We start from the raw sequence: 22,469 nt of genomic DNA, 5'->3' as shown, positions 1-22,469 counted from the left end.
GGATGAGGTGACTTTGTCTCAGGCATATGCTATGGTGAGCAGTGAGGAGAGCAGAAGACAGGTTCAATCTGTCGAGCCGCAAGTTGATCACTATGCCAAGGCCAGAGTGAAGCCGAATATTAACACTGAGAAGAAAGATATTATCTGTTGGAAGTTGCACCTATAGCTCATTCCTACCAGACTCAAGAAAGAAAATGGTGGAAAAAGGTTTGAAATTGGAAAAGGTGGTAATGCAAATGTAGCCACCTCCTCACAAGGTGAACAAGGACAAGGTGGAGAGAAGTCAGTGGGAGAATAGCTTGTAGCCGCCAAGGCTGAGTATGAGAAGTATGTCGAATAATCAGTCATTTGTAGTCCATTGCTACAGCTCCTTCAGAGACTGTTCCTTCTTCCGCATATGCTCACTCAGGTATTCGTGCCACTGCACATCATGCTTCTGTCTCAGGTACTCATAAACCCCTTTGGATAATTAATTCTAGTGCTTTTGACCATATGACCAATGTTTTAAAGCTATCCACTTCTTACCGATTCCTTTCTGGCCAGAATAAGATATCCCTTGTTGATGGCTCTCTAATGCCCTGGCATTATCATTTGTTCTTCATGTACCTAAACTTAATACCAATTTGCTTTCGGTTAGTAATTTGACTAAATCTTTGAAGTGCAATGTAACCTTTTTACCTTCATATTGTGTTTTTAAGGACATGAAATCTCAGAAGGTGATTAGGAGTGGCCATAAGGCGAATGGGATCTATCTGTTAGACATGCCTGAGCAGAAACAAGTACAACCTAAGAGAACTGCATTTGTTTTAGAGTCCACTAGTTGCATTATGTTATGTCATAGCCAGCTGGTTCCTTTATCTTTTTCTTCATTAAGACAATTGTTTCCAGAGTTGTTTAAAGAAATCAGTCTGTAAAGTCTACATTGTGAGTCCTATGAGTTCTCAAAGCATTGTAAGAACACTTATCCTTTAAGTAATAAAAGATCGACAGATCCTTTTAATATTGTTCACTCTTATGTGGGGGCCTTATCATTTTACCGTGTATAGGTGGCTATAGATATTTCATCATGTTTATTGATGATTTTTCATGATATACTTAGATTTACCTTATGCACTCTTGTGCTGAAGTGCCTAAACTTGTGCAACAATTCCATAAACATGTACTCACTCAATTTAACGCCCACATCAAAATATTCCGATCAGACAATGCTAAGGAATATTTTGAAAATGACCTTACTTCCTATCATGAGAAATTTGGTGTTGTTCATCAGAGTTCTTGTGCCCGCACTCCACAACAAAATGGAGTAACAGAGAGGAAAAACAGACATATTGTGGAAGTTGCAAGGAGCATCCTTTTTGCTACCCATGTTCCTATGAAGTTTTGGGGTGATGCAGTTTTAACAGCTGCAAGGAGCATCCTTTAGAGTTCACAGAACAGGGATGTTTTGGTCATTTGGGTTTATCTATTTGAGAGTTAAAGGTCTATTTTATTCAAGTTTAAGTTGTGTGTCCCATCACTTATGAGGGACAATATGGTCTTTCTTGTAACTAAGCTTATTGGAGATAAATACAAGTGGGTCGACTAGAGAGGACAGATTTTCCTCTACTGGTCGAACCCTTCTTCTTCTCCTTCTTCTTCTCCTTCTTCTTCTTCTCTTCTTCTTCTTCCTCTTCTTCTTCTCTACTGTAACCTAGGACTGAATAAGGTGTTCACATGGTATCAGAGCAAATGTAACAAGTTCAAATCTGCTCGTCTTGTTCTTTTTTTTTTTCTGGTTTACCCAGTTTTTTTTCTATCGCCCTCTTCTCTAGGGTTTCGCAGATTTCTCAAGAACCACTAGGAGATTAAGGGAAAGCTTGCAAAGGAGTGATCGTTTTTCTCTATTGGAGGCCTTCATGCCTCCAGTGTGTGGTGCAATGGTTGTTTGTGGTGATTGGTAGGTAGCTCTCTATTTGATGGTACGAAGAGAGCAGGTTCGGGTGAACAGTGTTCAACTAAGTACATGTTGGTTCTGCAGTGTGCAGTGCAGGTGTTTGATTTAATGGCCGAGTGATTTCAGCTCTTGTATTAGGTGTGTGAGTGGTTTTGCAGTGTGCAGTACAGGTGTTTGATTTAACGGCTGAGTGATTTCAGCCCTTGTATTAGGTGTGTGATGTGTATTTGGAGAAGTCGGTGGTGGTGAAAGTGAGTTAGGGTTTTGTGGTGGTGCGTGAAGCTGTGTTGAATATTTGAAGGTGAATACTCTGCCTATAACAGTGATTTCTTTATGAAGTAGTGAATTAGTTAAGATGGCATCAACTAGAAATGGGAATGACAATAAAATAGGTGTTATGATTTCTCCAGATTACCTAAATGTTCAAAAGACATCTATTAAGTTGAATGGTGAGAACTATGTGCCATGGGCAAAATCTATGGAGGTGTTTTTAAAAGCCAAGAAAAAGGTAAAACATGTGAGAGAGGAGAAGCCCTCTTCTAATTCTCTAGGCTTTAGTGATTGGGAACAGGAGGATGCACAAATAATGACATGGCTGTGGAATAGCATGGAACCAAAAATTAGTGTGAACTTTATGTTCCTAGATACAGCTAAAGAAATCTAGGATCATGCTAAGAAACTGTATTCTAGGCAAGACAATACAGCTAGGGTATATCAGTTGTATCAAGAGTACTTTAATCTGAAGCAAGGCAGTCAAAGCTTGGAGGAATACTATGCAAGTCTGAGAAATATCTTAAATGAGTTTAATGTGTATCATCCTCTGACACCGGATGTTCAAGTTCAGCAACAACAGCGTGAGCAACTTGATGTGACGAGGTTTTTGGTGGGTTTGAAGACTGGATATGAGCCTGTCCAAGCACAAATACTGGGAGGATCTGCTCTTCCCTCACTTGAAGAAGTTTTTGCCTGTCTTGGGAGGACATCTATTGAGTCTACAGAGCATTCTTCTCTCTCAGACAGATCTGGTTTGGTGGTGACTAGAGGAGGAGGTCGTGGAAATAGAGGTGGTGGTGATGGTGGCCGTGGACTTCCAGGTAACCGTGGTGGTCCCATGTTTAACCGTGTTAGTGGCCGGAGTGGAGGTCGGGACTCGGGGGGAAGTCATGGTAAAGGAAGAAGTAATGCCCCTAGGAAGTGTACATACTGTGGATTAGAGGGGCACATGGTTAATTTCTGCTATGATTTACATGGTCCACCCAACACTTGGGCTAACCATGCTGTGACTAAGGGTAGTGGTACAGCTAGTGAAAGTTAGCAAACAGACCCGATCCCCTCCACATCTACTAGTGCTTCTGGGAAGGAGATGGTGAGTGTACCCCATGCAGTATATGAACAGTTCCTTCAGACATCTTCTCAACAGAACACAACTACCCTTGCCCATTCAGGTATGGCTTGCTTGGCTTCCAAGCCTTCACATTGGATCATTGACTCCGAAGCCTTGGACCATATGTCTGGGACTCCAAATGTTTTTTCTTCTCTTTCTCAGTCCTCCACATCTCACACAGTTACTCTTGTTAATGGTTCTACATCTCCCATTTGTGGTGTTGGTGATGTTGATCTCTCCCCCTTATCTTTATCATCTATTTTATATGTCCCCAAGTTCCCTTTTAACCTTATGTCTGTTAGTATATTAACCAAGTCACTTAATTGTTCCATAACCTTTTATCCCTCTTCTTGTGTGTTTCAGGATCTCATGATGGGGATGAAGATTGGTGGAAGGCATGAGGCAGGTGAATTGTATTACCTTGATGGTGGTGGCCCTCCAGTAGCTTTTTAGTCTTCTCTTACTCCTCTTCAATGGCACTACAAACTTGGTCATCCTTCTCTCAAGGCTCTAAAGTTGTTGGTTCCTACATTGAATCATCTTTCATCGTTGGATTGTGAGTCGTGTCAGCTTGGGAAACATCATAGAGTCTCTTTTAGTCCAAGAGTTGATAGTCGTGTCTTGAGTCCTTTTTCTTTAGTTCATTCCGATGTTTGGGGTCTAATCAAAGTGATGTCATACAATGGCTATAAGTATTTTGTAATTTTTGTTGATGAATTTTCAAGGATGAAATGGATTTATCTTATGAAATATCACAGTGAATTGTTCTCTATTTTTCAAAAATTTTATGCTGAAATACGTACCCAATTTGGTGTTCATATTAAAATTCTTAGCTCCAATAATGCAAAAGATTACACCACAACACCATTTCAGCAATACTTAGAGCACCATGGGACAATTCATCAAAATTCTTGTTCCTACACCCCACAACAGAACGGTGTAACTGAACGGAAAAATCAACATCTCCTTGAAATTGCTCAATCAAGATGCTTAATATGAATGTCCCAAAGCGTTTTTGGAGTGATGTTGTCCTCACATCATGTTTTCTCATCAATCGGATGCCCATGTCCATTCTTGAAAGTCAATCCCCCTTCTCAGTGTTGTTTCCCACCTTGTCTCCGTTTCCTCTCACCCCGAGAGTCTTTGGGTGTGTTTGTTTTGTTCAAAATTTGGAGCTTGGTTTAGACAAGTTAAATGCACGAGCATAGTTTTCAAGGCGTCTAGGCAATTCTAGGTGACACTGGGGCGCCTAGTCGCCTAGGCGATAAAAATTTTATAATATAAAAATCTGACTTTTGGCTAGTTTCCTAGTTTTATATACCATTCAGCATGTATGCTAATTGAAAAATAGCAATTCTCTTTATTAAGAACATTAAATTTCCTCTAAAAATGTGGCAAATCATCACATCTAAAAGATAAAAATCTTTTACATCTATTAATTTCATCATTTTCAAAAATAATACTACTATAATAAGTATTTAATTAGCAGCTAAAGATGCTTATCAACTTTATATGATAAATATTCAAGATGGAAAGTAAAACAAAAAAAAAAAAAACAAGGATGGAGTTTTTGTTTTATTTAATTAGAGAGAGAGAGAGAATAGAAAAAATTTTATTATTCTATTCTTTCTTTCCTCTTTCTTTTCTTTCTTTCTTTCTTTCTTTTTCTCTTCTCCAAACCCTTTGATCTTTTAAATTTCAATAGTAAAACATTAAAACAAAGTATAATTGATATATATAGCATATAATAAAATGTATTGACACATACATTAATAAGATACAGCAACATAAATGGTAAGATAAAAGGCACCCGCCTTGTCATTTTTGTCGCCTAGGAGGGCGCCTAGTTGCTAAAAGTCAAGGCATTTGGGCGAGGCGCCCAGCCAAGGGAGCCTAGTCACCTAGACGATGCCTTGACAACTATGTGCACAAGCTAATAAGTGTATCTTCCTTGGATACTTCAGGACTCAAAAAGGGTATAAGTGCTATAACCCTAACTCCCATAAGTCATTTGTGTGCTTCGATGTCACCTTCTTTGAATCGGTTCCTTTTTTCTTGGACATTGTGGTTCCTTCTCCTTCCCCCATAGTTCCTCTTCCCGTCCCTATTGAGGATCCCCTTCCCGTGGTCCCCATTCCAATTGCGGATTCCCCTCCCGTGCCAGTTACTACTGAGAGGCCACCAATCAAACAAGTGTATACTCACAGAAGAGCACCGGCCCCTCCTCCAATTCAACCCTCGTCAAGAGATCCTATGGTTGCATCTTCTTCCTCGGACCTTGATCTTCCTATTGCCCTGCGGAAAGGTAAACGCACTTGTACATCTCATCCTATTTCACACTATGTTTCAGCTGCTCACCTTTCTGCTTCTCATCGCAACTTTATACCATTGCTATTATCTGTCTCCATTCCCAAGACTGTCCAGGAAGCCCTTACCTCCCCAGGGTGGCGGCAAACAATGGAAGAGGAACTATCTGCTCTACAACACAATCACATGTGGGAACTCACTACTCTTCCTCCTATTAAGCATGTTGTTAGGTGTAAGTGGGTCTACACAATGAAGTTTCTTCCAGATGGCAGTGTGGAACAATTGAAGGCCATTAGTGGCCAAGGGCTATTCTCAGTTGTATGGTTTGGACTATATAGAGACATTTTCTCCTGTGACTAAAATTGGTTTAGTTCGGGTGTTGATTTCATTAGCTACTATGTATAATTGGCCTCTTTTGCAACTTAACATTAAAAATGCCTTCCTGCATGTGATCTCATTGAGGAGGTGTATATAGAGCAACCACCAGGGTTTGTTGCTCAGGGAGAGGATGGTAAGGTTTATAGACTCAAAAAGGCAATTTATGGACTGAAACAATCTCCACGTGCATGGTTTGGTAGGTTCAGTGAAGTGAAAAACTTTGGGATGAAACAGTGTCAGGTAGACCATTCTGGGTTCATCCATGACTCAAAAGACGGAAAAATCTTACTAGTGGTGTATGTGGATGATATTTTCATAACTGAGAGCGACAGTAATGGGATTGACAGGTTGAAGAAATTCCTACAGGACCACTTCAATACAAAGATTTGGGTAAGCTGAAGTACTTCCTGGGAATAGAAGTTGCAAGGTCAAGACATGGAATTAACTTATGTCAAAGAAAATATGTTCTTGACCTACTTGAAGAAACAGACTATTAGACGCTAAACCAGCAGAGACTCCTATGGAACTGAATGTCAAGTTGAGTGTTGATGCAGGTGAAGAGTTTGATGATCCTAGAAGATATAGGAGGTTGGTGGGAAAGTTGAATTATCTGACTATTACCCAGTCAGATATATCATTTGTTGTGAGTATGGTGAGTCAGTTTATGCAACATCCTCGGATTCTTCATTGGGAAGCAGTTCTAAGGATTGTTAGGTACCTGAAGGGTGCTCCAGGTCGTGGTTTGCTATACAAAAGTGGAGGGACTCTTGAGATAGTAGGGTATACAGATGCTGATTGGGTTGGTTCTGTATCAGACAGGAGATCAACTACAGGGTATTGTACCTTCCTTGGTGGCAATCTTGCAACTTAGAAGAGCAAGAAACAAACAGTGGTGGCAAGGAGTAGTGCAGAAGCTAAGTACAGAGCTATGTGAACTAGTATGGTTGAAAAACTTGCTACAAGAGATGGGGTTCTCAGTTGACAAACCCATGAGACTATAATGTGATAACCAAGCAGCTGTTCACATCTTTCCAATTCAGTCTTCCATGAGAGAACAAAGAATATTGAGGTCAATTGTCACTTTGTAAGAGAGAAAGTGATCAATGGAGTGAGAGCCACATCTCATGTGATCTTGGGAAATCAGTGGGCAGATCTCTTTACAAAGGTATTCTCTTGAGGCAGAGTATATTATATTTGTGACAAGCTGGGACTATAATGACATATACTTTCTAGCTTGAGGGGGAGTGTTAGAGTTCACAAAACAGGGGTATTTTGGTCATTTGGGTTTATCTATTTGAGAGTGAAAGGTTTGTTTTATTCAAGTTTAAGTTGTGTGTCCCATCACTTATGAGGGACAATATGGTCTACTGGCCGAACCCTTCTTCTTCTTCTCCTTCTCTACCGTAACCTAGGACTGAATAAGGTGTTCACATTAACCACATGCCTTCTCAAGTCTTGGAGTTAAAATCTCCTTTAGGAGTCCTCTTTCCTGGTGTTCAGATTTTCTCCATTCCTTTGTAGGTCTTTGGTTGCACTTATTATATCCACATTCCCAATTCTAAAGTTTAACCCCAAGGCTCAGAAGTGTATCTTCCTTGGTTATGCCTCCACACAAAAAGGATACTATTGCTTTGATCTCATTAGTGGCACCTAGTTTGTTTCCATGGATATCACCTTTTCAGAGTCGGTTCCTTTTTATAATTGTCCTTCTAAAGGGGAGAGATTTCTTGAGTTGTTTTCTTCACCCCTTCCTTTGCCAACTCCAATTGAGTCTTGTGTCAAGCCCTCCACAGTTACCACCATTCCCGTGGAGGGATCCTCTCCTCCGAGGTCTCTCATTCCTGCTCCTCCCCCTCCTCCTACTAGTCCTCCATCTTTTACCACTCATCCTATTCTCCAAAGGTGGTGCCAATGGCGAAGGCTAAGGCAAACACAAGTTGATCCCACACCTCTAGTTGAGTCTCAGGCGCTTCCAATTACTGAAGAGAGGACATGTCCACCACCTCCTCCACCAGCACCCTCGTTTCCAGACCTTGACCTACCTATTGCTTTGAAATAAGGTAAGAGGGTACAGCTCACTGTATTTACAAACACCTTTCATATAGCTTGTTGTCCCCATTCTACTATGCCTTTCTAGCATCCATTTCCTCTCAACCCATCCCAAAATTTGTTTCAAAAGCCTTAGCCACACCATAATGGAGGGATGCTATGAGAACTGAAATAGAAGCCCTTCATAAAAACAATACCTGGGATATTCACTATCAAATATCATGCAGATGGGTCAATTGAGAGGTACAAGGCTCGTTTTGTTTCTAAGGGATATACCTAGGTATATGGGATAGATTGCACTGAGACTTTTTCTCCAATTGCTAAAATGACTTCGGTGAGGGTTTTTTTATCCTGCTATGATTGACCTCTGTATCAGTTTGATATTAAGAATGCATTCCTAAATGCTCATCTCACTAAAGAGGCATATATGTCCCTTCATCCTGGTATATATGGCAAGGACATGCAAAGTAAGGTGTGCAGATTGAAGAAATCACTTTATGGCCTGAAACAATCTCCACGTGCTTGGTTCGACAGGTTTAGGGCCGCTCTTGTTCAATTCGGCTACACTCAGACTCAATCAGATCATACCCTCTTTGTTAAAAGAAGAAGCACCCTGGTGACATTCCTTATTGTTTATGAAGATGATATTGTGATTACTGGCAGTGATACAAAAGAAGTTAGTGCTCTCAAGAAGTTTCTCAATTCTGAATTTGAGATCAAAGACTTGGGGGAGTTGGGGTATTTTCTTGGCATTGAGGTTGCTAGGTCCAAGGAAGGTATCTTTATTTCTCAGTGGAAGTATGTGTTGGATCTTCTTATTGAGATTGGAAAACTTGGTGCTAAACCTACTTCTACCCCTATTCATGTGAACCATAAACTCTCAGCTAATGATGGAGAACTTTTAGCTAACTAGGGAGTGTTTCAGAGATTACTAGGGAAACTTCTTTATCTATGTATGACTCATCCAACCATTTCATATGATGTGAGTGTCATCAACCAGTTCATGCATGCTCCCAAATACATACATATGGCTGCTGCAAAAAGGGTGCTATGCTATATGAGGGGAACCCCCAGAAGGGTATATTGTTTGCTAAACATGGCCACATTAAGGTAGAAGCATATAAAGATGTTGATTGGGCAGGAAATGTGGATGACAGGAGATCCACATTATGTTATTGTGCTTTGGTAGGCAGAAATAATGTTTCCTAGAGAAGTAAAAAGCAGTCAGCGGTTGCTAGATCTTTAGCTGGGGCAGAGCATAGAGCTATGTCCCATGGGGTTCCTGAGTTGTTATGACTTAGATCTCTCCTTGATGAGATGGGTGCTTCATGTGACGAGCCACTGATATTGTATTGTGATAACCAAGCTGCTATTAACATTGCTCACAACCCGGTTCAACATGATAGAACTAAGCATATTGAGGTAGACAAACATTATGTATGCAAGCTGGCCATGATTGACGTCTTCCTTTCATTTCATCAAAAGAGCAGCTAGCAGATTTTCTAAGGGAGTTCCAAAGGCAAAGCTTCAACATTATGTATGCAAGCTGGCCATGATTGACGTCTATGCTCAACTTAAGGGGGAGTTTAGTGTTTAAGGTTATGTCTGTTGGTTACGAGCCTTAGTTATGGGTTTTTTTTGTTTTCTTTAACTATTTCTTTAGTGCTGACCACCCCATTAAGGGCATCCAAGTAATTGTAATTAATTTTAGAATTAAGTTAATAAAAGATATCAAGGGGGCTAGAAAGGATGAGTAGGGAAACTAGAAGGATAGCATATAAATGGATGTATTTGTAGGAACTTAGGAATAACCCCAATAAGTGATGAAATGAGGCAAAATAGACTAAGATGGCCTATTCACAAGAAGAAAAGACCATTTACAGCACAGTGAGAAGAATTAAGAATTGATCTATTGCAACTTGAAGGATCTAGAAGAGATCAGGACAGGCCATGAAAGACATAGATTGAACTAGTGAATAAAATGGTCTGAAAGCCTGTGTTTTAACAGTGAATATGACACTGAACAGAATGGAATGGCAGAACAGGATTCATGTATTGAAGCCAACCCCATAGAGTTGGGACTAGACTTAGTTGAGTTGAGTTGAATTGAGATTTATGAGCATCATCAATCACAAATGTGCAATAAAAAATTTCTTCACACCAAAAGAAGAGTTGGTGGAAGCTATAAAGATAAAAGTTGCTCATTGGATAAAAACACTCGAGCTGTTCCAAAGCTTCTCTGTGGCTGATATTCTATGGGCTTGGAAAGAAGTGGCCTTTTCAACTAAGAAAAAAGAAAAGATGGTGATGGAATGGAAACCCCCAGCTGCAAATAAGTTAAAAGTTGAATTTTGATGGCAGTTCCATAGGAAATCTAGGATTGCCAAGTACAGGGGGTGTGTTCAGAGATTCAGCAAACGAAGTTCTGGCTATGTATTAAGGGCCTATAGGGGTTGGAGACTCCATAAAAGCTGAGCTTCATGCTCTTTTGCAGGGGTTAAAACTAGCCAAACAAGCAGATTTTAAAAACTTGGAGGTTGAAGGAGAGTCAAAACTGGTGATTTCTTGGTCCAACTTCAGAGGTAACATTCCCTGCATTTATAGACATTCCTTGCGAGAAATTGAAAGTTTAGCAAGGGAGCTCAATGCCACTTTCACTTGGATCAGAAGGCCTGCAAATGGAATGGCTGACTTGCTAGCAAAACAAGGAGTGTACAGACAAAATCTATTCTGGGCAGTTTTGTAATTCTTTTTTATTGTTGTGTTTGTGTTCTCCTGCTGGCTGTAATCTGTTTTTCAATTTAATAAAATTTATCCTTCTTTACTGATCAAAAAATATTAAAAAAAATCTTCACACGTAATACTTACTGTGAAACCTATATATTGGTCCAGAATTGTTAAAAACATATATATAAGCTATTTTGCTAGTTGTAGAAAATTAACATGAAACTTGCACTATAAAATGCATGCACTGATCAACTACCCATGGAAATTTAAAAGGAAACAAACAATGAAAATTAAGAAGTGGTATTAGTGTATATTGAGAAAAAGCAATTTAAAGAATATTGACTTGGAAAGCAAACGAGCAAGAATTTTACCTATTGGCTACCATTCGAAGTTGTTTAAAAGGCCAAATATATACACCTTCCACCCTCATTTGAGCTGCACGAGCATCATGTTCATTGTTGAAAACATCGTGGAAAATAATAACTCCCTATTGAATAACATGGAAAGTAATTAGTCTCTCATCTGTAGTTAAGCAACAAAAAGAAAAATCATTGAAGAAAACACAAATAAAAAATGAGCAAAAGCATCTACTCTAGCACATTAATTTAAATGAAGTATTAACTTTTTTTCATGTACTGCTGATTAAGACATGTTTTCCTTTTTTATTGGTAAGCCAAGTTGTATGCCTTTTGACTCTTGGCTTTCATATTAGGATCTTACTTCTATCCTTATATACCATCATTCACCTCCATAAAGCTTCTCCCCATATTGATATAAGGCTTTGTTAAACAAGGTACTTGAATAAAATAAAATAAAAGAACAAATATGTGTTCTGATGTAATTCAGGAAGAAGAAAGAAAAGTCAACTAGCCTTCGAAGAGAAGAAGAAGAGGAAGTGAGAGAAGAGAGAAGAGAGAAGAGAAGAAGAAAAAGGGGTTCGGTTAGATAGATCTGCCGCCCCACTAGATATTATATATATTTATGTCCTTACAAAGGTAGGAGTTACTCTAATACCCCTACTTAAAATAAAAGACAAATAAACAAAAATAAGCAAGGCCCAACCGGTGCAACTGTAATAAAAAGAAATAAAGAATAAAATGAAATGTGGGGCGAGAACCATACAAACACACTAAAGAGCTACTAACTATCTCTACACTCCCCCTCATTCCCAACTTGTGTAAATCCATCTCCAACTTGATTTTTGTGACTGCTTTAGTAAAGAGATCAGCTGATTGCATGTCTGAGGCGATATAAGGAAGACACACTTCTTGAAATGCAACTCGCTCCCGGATAAAATGTCTGTCCACCTCAATATGCTTAGTCTTGTCATGCTGTATTGGGTTGTGGGCAATATTAATTGTAGCTTGATTAACGCAATACAACATCAAAGGCTTCTCATAATCAATTTCCAGCTCATTAAGCAAGGATTTCAGCCATAACACTTCTGCAACACCATTGGCCATTGACCTGTATTCAGCTTCGGCATTGGAGAGCGCAACAACATTTTGTTTCTTGCTTCTCCAGGAAACAAGATTTCCCCCCACAAATGCACAATACCTAGAGGTAAACTTTCTGTCATCAACACATCCAGCCCAATCAGCATCTGTATATACTTCTACTTTCATGTGGCCACTATTCTTAAAGAGTATGCCTCTCTCTGGGCATCTCTTCAAGTAAGCAGGTATCCTTTCCACTACAAGAAGGTGAGTGGTCCTACGAGAATGCATGTACTAACTAACAACACTGACAGCATATGAAATATCTAGTTGAGTTAGGTAAAGATAACGAAGTTTCCCAACCAACCTTTGATACAGCCCAATATTATGGTTCAGCTCAATGGGTGTGTCAGCAGGCTTCACTCCTAACTTTCTAGTTTCTTCCAACAAGTGAAGAACATACTTTCTTTGAGAGATAAAAATTCCATGCTTAGATCGAGCTACCTCAATTCCCAAGAAATAGCGCAATTCTCCTAAGTCCTTCACTTCAAATTCCTTGTAAAGATGTCGTTTAAGAGATTCAATCTCACTAATACCACTTCCTGTTATCGCAATGCCATCCACATAGACAGCGAGTAGGGTCAAAGAAGAGTCTGTCTTCTTAAAGAGGAGAGTGTGATTTGGCTAAGCTTGCATGTAACCAAATTTTTCCAAAGCCAGTGTAAACCTATCAAACCAAGCTCTCGGAGATTGTTTCAACCCATATAAAGCCTTCTTCAGTAGGCAAACTTTCCTTCCTATTTTTGTACTGTAAAAACCAAGGGGTAACTCCATGTACACCTCTTCTTGCAAGTCTCCATTGAGGAAAGAATTCTTAACGTCCATCTGAAGTATTGGCCATGAGAAATTTGCAGCAATGGATAGTAGGACTCTGATAGTGTTCATCTTGGCAACTAGTGCAAAGGTTTCCATATAGTCTATGCCACAAGTTTGTGTTAATCCCTTTGCAACCAATCCGGCCTTATACCTTTCTATAGAACCATCAGAATTATATTTCACAATAAACATCCATCTGCATCCAACAGGTTTCTTCCCCTCAGGTTGGTTAACTAGTTTCCATGTGTTGTTCTTAACAAGAGCATCCATCTCTGTTTTCATCGCTTCCTTCCACTCAGGTATCAATAGAGCTTCTTGCACTGTTTTGGGTATAGGAATAGTAGCAATAGATGCCAGGTAAGATCTATAGGATTCTGAGAGACAATAATAAGAAAGGAATTTGGAGATACAATGGGTAGTGGATGAAGTACAACGGCGCTTCCCTTTATGAATTGCAATTGGAAGATCAAGGTCATCTGAAGGGGGAGGCTGAGGATCAACGGTGTCGGGCAAAGTATTTGCAGTAATGGGCTCAACAATGGAAGCAATGGTAGTGCTTGGATCCGAAGCTATAGAAGACGTTGGGATCAACCTGGACTGCTGCTGAGGACAGGAATCAACCTCCCTCCACTATCTGTGATACACTCTCAACTCCCTTCACTTTTAACAACCCTCTTCACGACACTCCCCCTCTGTAACTAGGACAGATAATGGAACTTTTGGGGCTGAAATTGAAATCCCTTTCTCACTACTCTCCCCCTGAGGAGAAGCCTTATGATAGTAGGGCATATCCTCAAAAAAGTGACATCCATGGACACAAAATGCTTTCCTGAAACAGGCTCATAACATCAATGTCCCTTTTGATTATGTGCATACCCAAGGAAAATACATTTAGCAGCTTTGGGATCAAACTTGGAGCAATGAGGTCCAAGGATTTGACAAAACAAGTATGCCCAAAAGTTTTAAGGGGAATAGTGAATAGGTCATTGTCTGGATACAGAAGGTTGAATGGTGTTTCCAAGTCTAGAACCCGTGAAGGAATCATGTTAATAAGGTAAATAGTTGTACGGATTGCATCCCCCTAGAAGCGTATGGGAACATTAGAGTTGACCATGATGCTTCTGGCTAACTCTAGGATATGTCTATTTTTTCTCTCAGCAACCCCATTCTGCTGAAGTGTACAAGGACAGGTGCTCTGATGAATGACCCTATGATCTAGGAGATATGATGCCAAGGGTTTTGCAAAGTACTCCTTAGCATTATTGGATCTAAGAATTGTGATCTTGACTTCAAATTGGGTCAGTACCATCTGATGGAAAGCCTGGGTCAGAGAAGGGACCTCATCTCGAGAGTGCATAAGGTAAACCCATGAGAAACGGGTATAATCATCAACAAATAACAAAAAATATATGTACCCTCTCATATTAGGAGTATGATAATGGCCCCCAAACATCTGTATGCACAATTTCAAAAGGAAGATTGCTTCTTTTATTGCTCAAAGGATAAGTTGATCTACAATGTTTTGCAAGTTCACAGCTTTCACACCTCAGACTAAACACTTGGACTGACTCAAATAAATTTGGAAACAAACTCTTCAAAGACCCAAAAAACAAATGACCTAATCGATTATGCCAAAGCATAATCTAACTCCAAGACAGAGAGACAAACAATTTCCCAACTTCACTCTACTTCCCCGTGGATGTTCAAGCAGGTAAACTCCATTCGTCTCACGGCCAATCCCAATCACCTTCTTCGTTTCCAGATCCTAAAAAACACAACGATTAGAAAAAAAAGGTCACTGAACAGTTTTGATTCTTAGTAATACTACTAACTAAAAGCAAGTTAGCACTAAACTTAGGAACATGCAAAACTAAGAATAGGGAGATGGCATCAAATAGTCTGATGTCTCCCTTGCCAGAAATAGGCACAAGGGAGCCATCAGCAATAGATACTTTGTCTCTGCCAAAGGATAAACAATAGGTGGTAAACAAGGTAGATAAACTAGTCATATGGTCTTTTATTTCATCAATAACAGAATGTTTTATTAGATTATAAAAATTGTGAAACTTTGAGTACAAGAGAGGGGAGCTAAAAGTGGCCCAAAACAAAGAATCCTTAAGCACCCCTTGCTTGGCTAACCCATCAGCCATGGAATTAGCACTTCTCTTCACCCAGTTGTACTTCACCTCAATATCCCTACTTAGCCATTTAATTTTTTTCTTTTCATTTTTGTAGCTCCACAAACCATTGTTGTCTTCCTTTAACCACCTAATTACCACCTCCGAGTCCCCTTCAATGATCAAGCACCGACTATTTAATTATCTTACTCTTTTGATTCCTTCCAAAGCTACTAAAGTCTCTACCCTAAGAGAGTCACCCTCACCAATAGGGACAAAGAACATAGCAAAAATAATCCCAACCTCGTTTCTAAAAACTCCCCTAATCCCAGAAGGCCTAGGATTCCTTAAACTACAACCATCAAAATTCAGTTTCATGAATCCTGAAGGAGGGGGGGACCAAGAAGGTCTAGAGGTCCTTTTGCACTGAGCCAAGGTAGCAACTTCTTTCCACTTTCTCAAAAGATCAGCCATGGAGAACTCTGAAAAAAGCTCCAAAGATTTCAGCCAATGATTGACCCTTAAGTGTATCAATTCAGTTAAATTCTCCATGGATCTTTCCTTGTCTGAAAAAAGTCTAGAGTTCCTCTCTTCCCATACGGACCAGCACACAGCTGCTCTAATGCTTCTCCACATGATCTTCCCTCTTTTCTTAGGCCATCTAGAGAACGAGGGAGAGAACAAGCTTTGCAAACTCACGGGGGGATTCCAAGTGCATCCAAACAAGGATGAAGCCCATTCCCAAATAGTCTTAGTAACCGGACAAGTAACCATAAGGTGGTAAGTTGTTTCCCCATGTACAAAGAACACACCTATTGGGAAGTAAGCAAGAATTAGGTCACTTTCTTTGAAGCAAGTCGGTTGTGTTTATTCTTTCTAGGAAAGTTACCTAGCAAAAACTACCAACCCGAGGAGGAATGGGTTTACTCCAAATCTCATTAACAGGGAAGGAAAGGCCAAAGGGAGCAGGAGGATGGACCAAGGTCTCAAAAAACGACACACAGGAGAAAGAACCATTGGAGGATGGGGTCCAAATTCTGGAGTCATCCTTACCCAGGTCCAAGAAAACATTTTCAAGGGTGGCTAGTAGAGACGACAGGCAACCCAAATCCGTATCCCTTACTGTTCTCCTCAACCCTAGATTCCATCCAAAACCGGACTTAGAATCAGAAGGAACTAAGAAAGAAGAAATGAGTTTGTTCTTCAGGTCTGACAACGCAAGGGAAATTGGTCCATCAGAGATGAGTCCCCAACCCAAGGCTGCTCCCAGAATTTTACGAGATTACCAGAGTTCAGATCATACCTTATCCAAGGGGAGAAAACCGAAAGCAAATCATGAATGGCTTTCCAAGGAGAAGCAGTTGTAGCCCTTGCCAAGATTCCTGGATCCCAGTCATTGTCTTCCAGTCCATGTATACTAACCACAATCTTCGTCCAGAGTTTGTCCCTTTCCATTGGAAACCTCCATAACCATTTCCCCATGTTTCTTTTCCTGATATTCCCAATCCCAAGCCCTCCTTACTACTTGCTTCTAGTTACCACCTCCCAACTCACCCTATGGTCTTTCTTCTCCTCTCCTGCTCCCACAAGAAATCCCTCATTAATTTTTACTCCATGAGGCAAGCCTTTTCTCAAGTCTTTCCAGAACCGAGTTCCAGAAGTTGTCCTTCATGGGATTATCTCCTAAGGGGAGACCCAAATAACTCAATGGCCAATCCGAAATTGCAAACCCTAATAACCCTGCATATTCACTTACCTCTCTCTCCTCCAAATTCACTCCCACCAAACAGCTCTTATCAAAGTTCACTTTTAGATTGGACATCTGCTCAAATAATTGTATGGCCAATTTCAGGTTCCCTATCCAATTTATGTCCCCACCTTCATAGAAAAGAATTGTGTCATCTGCGAACTATAAGTGTATTAATGGTACTTGCTCCCTTCCTATTCTCCACCCTTTTACTAAGTTCCTCGCATCAGCTCTATGAATCAATCTGCCCAAAACATCTACAACCAGAGTGAATAGGAGGGGGGAGAGGGGGTCTCCTTGTCTTATTCCCCTCGAGGCAAGAATGAAATTCCTTATAGCTCCATTCACCAAGATTGAATAGTGGCAGCTCTTAACACAACCCAAATCCATTTACACCATCTGTTTCCAAACCCAAAACTCCTCATCACCTCCACCAGGAAAGACCAATCAACTAGGTCATAGGCCTTCTCTAAATCTAGTTTGCAGACCACACCCTTCTTCTTGGACTTCTTGAAACTTTCCAAGCTCTCATTTGAAATCAAGATTTGATCAGTGATCTGCCTCCCCTTCACAAATGCTCCTTGATTGGGTGCAATAATAGAAGGAAGAACTTTCTTTATTCTTAGAGACAGCACTTTTGCAATTATCTTATACAGACTATGCACCAAACTGATAGGTCTAGAATCCTTAGGGGGTGAAGCCTCTTTCTTCTTCGGGATCAAAGCAATAAAAGTGGAGTTTAAGCCCCGATTGATTATTCCCCTCCTATGAAATTCCTCAAAGACCCGCATAATATCCTGCTTCACAATATCCCAACAATCCTGATAAAAAGCCATTATGAATCCATCTGGGCCTGGAGCTTTTGTCCTATCCATCATAAACACTGCCTCCTTGATCTCCTCTATATCAAAAACCTTCTCTAACCCCTCCCTATCCGCTACACTTAGAGTAGGCCAATCTAGCCCTTCCAGCCAAACCCTCACATTTACCGGCCTTCTGAAAATAGATTTAAAATGATTTACAAAGGCCTCTGCTATTTCTGCTTGGTGGGAAATTACTTCACCTTCGACTTCCAATTTTGAAATGAAGTTCTTCCTTCTTCTGCTATTTGCCAAGGAATGGAAAAACCTCATGTTTCTGTCTCCCTCCTTTAAACATTTGCACCTAGATTTGTCTCCAACTTATTTCCTCCTGGAGCAAAAGGTCTTCCATTTGCCTCCTCACACTCCACCTCAACTCTCTGTCTTCCTCTCCAAAGGGACCCCTTACTTCATTCAAATCCAAGTCCTCTAATTGTTCCAACAAAATCTGCTTTCTCTCCTGCAATCTTCCAAACTCCAGCCGATTCCACTCCTTCATCTTGGATTTTAGAAATTGAAGCTTCTTGTGGAATTTCATACCCTCCCACTCTACTGATAGATTACATTGCTCCCACCAGTCTCTGATTTTCTCAATGAATCTTGGATGAGCCAGCCACATGTTCTCAAACCTAAAGGGGGTAGGTCCATCTCCTCTTAATTCCTCCTTACACATCACTATGGGCCAATGGTCTAAGGTAAGTTTAGGCAGTACCCTAGAAGTTAGATTCCTCCAATGCTCTTCCCAATCTGTTGGAAACAGGAATCTATCTAGCTTGGAGCAAAACGGCCTAGATTGTAGGTTGGACCAGGTGAAAATGTGATTTAGAAGAGGGATTTCTTTAAGTTCAAAGGTGTCCACAAACTGATTGAAATTCCTCATGCTTGTAGTCACCCTTTGACTCAGATTATTAGTTTCCTCTTTGAACCTCACCACATTAAAATCCCCTCCCACGCACCAGGGTCCTTCCCAGAGGCCCCTAATATCACTCAACTCTTCCCACAGTTTTTCTCTATTTGTAGTCGTTGGGGCCATATACATTTGTTAAGACCCAATCAAAACCATCTGCCACGTGCCCGAACTTCACAGATAATGAGTGATCTCCTATTAATTCCTCGACCCCTACAACCACATCCTCTTTCCACAAAGTTACAATCCCACCTGAAGCTCCCCATGATGGAGCAGTCGCCCACCTTATCCCCCTAGATCTCCACACGCCTCTTGCCCATCTACTGTCGAAATCAAATCTCTTAGATTCTTGAATTAACACCACATCCGGGTCAAACTTCTTAATCGCCTCTTTGATAGTTGCTCTCTTCCTCGCACTACCCGTCCCCCTTACATTCCAGCTTAGGATCCGCATTTCAAATTTAGGCTTCAACCCTAACTCACCTGAGATTTATTTAATCCCTTTCCTTCTCTCCCCTCTCACCCCAAACTTCTTATCCTCCTCAATCTCTCCTTAATCTCTCAACTTCACTCAGTTTTCTTCTTTTAATCTTACTCTCCTCCTTTTTTTGTAGAAAGGCTTTTAGGTCATTTGGGTTCTTAAGTTTACACCCTAGCTTGCCAACAAATTCTGCTATTGAGTCCTCCTTACTAGCCTCCCCTCTTTTAATATCTTTGTTGCTCTCCACTCCTAGTCATCTCCTCAACTCTGCCCTCATCCTCCCCACTATAATCCGATTTTGTCCCAGTTGTAGACTTCCTCCATAATTCATTTATTTCAATTGCTCCCATTATACTGTCAATGATTCCCCAAATTCTTTTATCCCTGCAAGTTCCCTCCACCCTCATCTCCCCTTCCAACACCCCCTGAAAACTTCTTGTGGTCTTCTGAATATGGGCTTCAGACTCTGGACTGGGGAGGGAATCTGGAACAAGGGACACGGCAACCCCACCAGTAGAACAAAAATGAATTTACAGAGTTGACAAATTTACCTGAAACTGACCGGGAGTTTAGAAGGGAATGCAAGGGAGGATAGGTGGAAGCCAAACCCAGTAAAGAGAAATTTGAGTTTTCTGTCTCCTCATTTTGGAGGGAAACATTCCCCGTCATTTGGTTTAAACACAGGCTGCTTCTCTTACCCGACTGTTTACCTCTCAGAGGTGTATCCCCGTTCAGTTTTGGGTTAACACGACCTGCTACCATCTCGGTTTCTTGCCTGGCCCCAAGACTTGGTGAAGGTTTATCCCCTTGTGGGCATTGGAATTGCCCCCCATCGGTTTGACCTGCGTTGTTGGCTAACACTGGCTTTTCCTTCCGATCCGCCCCAGACTCCACTTGTGCACACTCCCAATCTCCAAGAAAGAGACCCATCAGATTTAGAGTCTCCCTGTTTTGATCTCCTTGGAGTTCATCATCTTTCAAACTCCCTTTGCTTGAAATTTCTTCTGAACTCTCTTCCTCATCTTCACTTTCGAGACTACACCTTAACCAACCCTTATCATCCTCCTCCCTTTCTTCTGTTCTGTCCCTCAGGTACCGCGGATTTGGGCGATCTACTGCAAGAGAGAGTTGTTTGTCGACATCCCGCCAAGAGTCCAAACTCAGAGACTTAGTTCCAACTTCTATTCGCCGCCCCCGAACCTGGTTTGTTTCAGACACACCTGATTTGGAAGATGATAGACGGTAAGTCTTGTCTACCATCTCCCTCTCCTTAAACCGACCCACGTGACACCTTAAACTGTCACGTGGCTCACTTAAAGTCTTCAAAGGTCTAAAGGCTGGGCCGCCCCTACTTCCAACCGGTTCAGATAGATTCACTCGGTTGAGACCGATTGGGCCGGCTCCTCTCCTGGCCACGTCAGCAAAGGAAGGACCACCATTAATAAAAGTCTTTAATTCAAAAATATTTGAATTTATTGCCTTAAATAGAGCATTTCAGGACTGATTAACCTCCTGCGACTATTCCTCTTCCCTTTTCACACTGCCGAACTTCCGCTTCTCCATCCCTAGCTTGCCACGTGTCCTCCACCCTGCCACTTCACCATCATCCCCTACCTCCGTTCGTCTTCCCCAAAGCGATGCTTCAGCTTCAGAAGCAAGCCAAATCTTGTACCAGGCGCCACCAGCGAGGATTTCCAACAAGCGAGGCACGTTCTCTAGCTTTATGCTTGCGACCTTGATCTCCACAGCTCGCAGGTTCCTCTGGTTTTGTTCCAGCAAAACACCACCTAAAGCTCTTGTGATTTTTCCTAGAATCGATTCATTCCAGAGGTTGAAGGGAAGCCCTAACAGTTTAATGGAGAAACCGCCTTCTTCTGGATCAACTTCATTGGAGATTGGGACCCAGTTTTGAATCTGTATCAACCCATCCTCAATTCTTACCGTGCTGAAACTCAACTTCTCACCACCCACGTCAAAGATTGCTTTCTTCTCAGAAAACGGCAAAAGAACAGCATCGCCATCAACACCCAATCTCTCTGCCACTGCGTTAAGGACTTTTGTCCAATCCCTTACCACCTTATCTGCCGTTAACACCATTCTGTGCTCCCAGTTGCTTCCTTCTTCATCGAGAGTTATCTTCTGAAGAACAGTTGCAGAGTTTACCAAGACCTCTTGACAAAGCAGGGTCTGCTTCTTACTCGACGCTGGTAAACAGAGGGAGGTGGAGTTACAAACCATTGGGCTTCCATTAGGCTCTTCGCCCTTCCTCTCAACCTTCACTAGGAAAGCTTGAAGGTTCCTAGCAAAGGAGCTCCAACCTTGCTCCCTTGGCCCCTCCGACACACAAATCATCTGCTTCTTGTTGATGCCAAAATACTCTGTTACTGTGAAGAACCAGCCCCTCTCATTTTTCCTAAGTACTTCATCGTATCTTCTACCACCACAACTCAGTGAGTTTTTCCAACCTTCTTCCTTGATAGTATTGACTACTCCATCAACAAAACCTTTCAGCCAATTGCAAGCTTCCTCTAGTAGAATAATTGTTGCCCTATTTCCTTCCCTGATCTTCAAGTACGACTTGCCCTTTGTCATCCCTACTCGAATAAGAATTTCTTTAACTCTATAGCCAGCTCCACTCACCACTTCCCTGCCTGAGTGAAACTTCCCATCTTTAATGTTTTAGATTTCTCTTATGATGTTCTACTGGTCATATGGTCTGAAGCACCTAAATCTATTACCCATAATGGTCTAGTGTTACCCGGGACTGAAGCATGATATGCTGTAGCTCTTGTACCTATGTGGGCAAAGGCTGAAGTAGGATGAGCAGATGTGGTAGCTGAAGGCTGAGAAGTGAGATAATGATCTAGAAATAACAGCTTCATTCTCTAATTGTGTCAATGCAGCCCGGACAGCAGCTAAGGCATCTAAGGATGTGGTCTTTGTGCTAGAAGTGGATGCACTATCTGTAATAGTTGCCACATTAGCACTCCCCTTCTTGTTTCTAAGTCTCACTGGCATTAGGTGAGGATGCAACTTCCAACAAGTGTCTCTGGTATGTTTAGGCTTCTTACAATGATCACAAAAAATGTCTCTTTTATCTTCCTTCTTTATTTCCCTTTCCTTCTCCCCTCCAACTTTAGATTTTGTTGCTGCCAAGGCTGACTCTATAGGCTGAAATGATAGCATAACCTTCCTTCTAATGTCTTCACTATGAACCAATGAGTAGGCTTGAGACAAAGTCACTCTCCCTAGTGAGAACTTGTTGTC

At 41.1% G+C, this 22,469-nt stretch overlaps 2 protein-coding genes across 2 annotated transcripts in view; both read right to left on the bottom strand.

Moving 5' to 3' along the window:
- LOC148875928 (transmembrane E3 ubiquitin-protein ligase FLY2-like) overlaps positions 1-22,469 on the bottom strand; it is a 62,928-nt gene that overhangs the window by 29,084 nt on the left and 11,375 nt on the right. Inside the window, exon 4 of the mRNA XM_088965749.1 lies at positions 11,150-11,265. Within this exon, the coding sequence (XP_088821875.1) occupies positions 11,150-11,265 (116 nt within the window). The remainder of the gene's footprint in view (positions 1-11,149; positions 11,266-22,469) is intronic.
- Positions 14,556-20,517, bottom strand: LOC148875929 (uncharacterized). The gene is made up of 2 exons (XM_088965750.1): positions 19,901-20,517; positions 14,556-14,855 (listed from the first exon to the last, which is right to left on the bottom strand). The coding sequence occupies exons 1-2, from the start codon at positions 20,460-20,462 to the stop codon at positions 14,818-14,820; spliced, it is 600 nt and encodes a 199-aa protein (XP_088821876.1). The 5' UTR covers positions 20,463-20,517; the 3' UTR covers positions 14,556-14,817.

Source organism: Nelumbo lutea, chromosome 1 (genome assembly GCF_056320005.1).
Source record: "Nelumbo lutea isolate HS-2025 chromosome 1, American lotus-T2T, whole genome shotgun sequence".
NCBI lineage: Eukaryota > Viridiplantae > Streptophyta > Magnoliopsida > Proteales > Nelumbonaceae > Nelumbo > Nelumbo lutea.
The sequence above is the reverse complement of the archived record's forward strand: the minus strand, read 5'-3'. Positions and strand labels throughout refer to the sequence as shown.

Coding starts and splice junctions, on each gene's coding strand:
- LOC148875929 (XM_088965750.1), bottom strand. CDS start 20,462: ATGGTAGACAAGACTTACCGTCTATCATCTTCCAAATCAGGTGTGTCT. Junction 14,856..19,900: donor TCTGAGAGGTAAACAGTCGG/GTAAGAGAAGCA, acceptor TGTGTTTTTTAG/GATCTGGAAACGAAGAAGGT.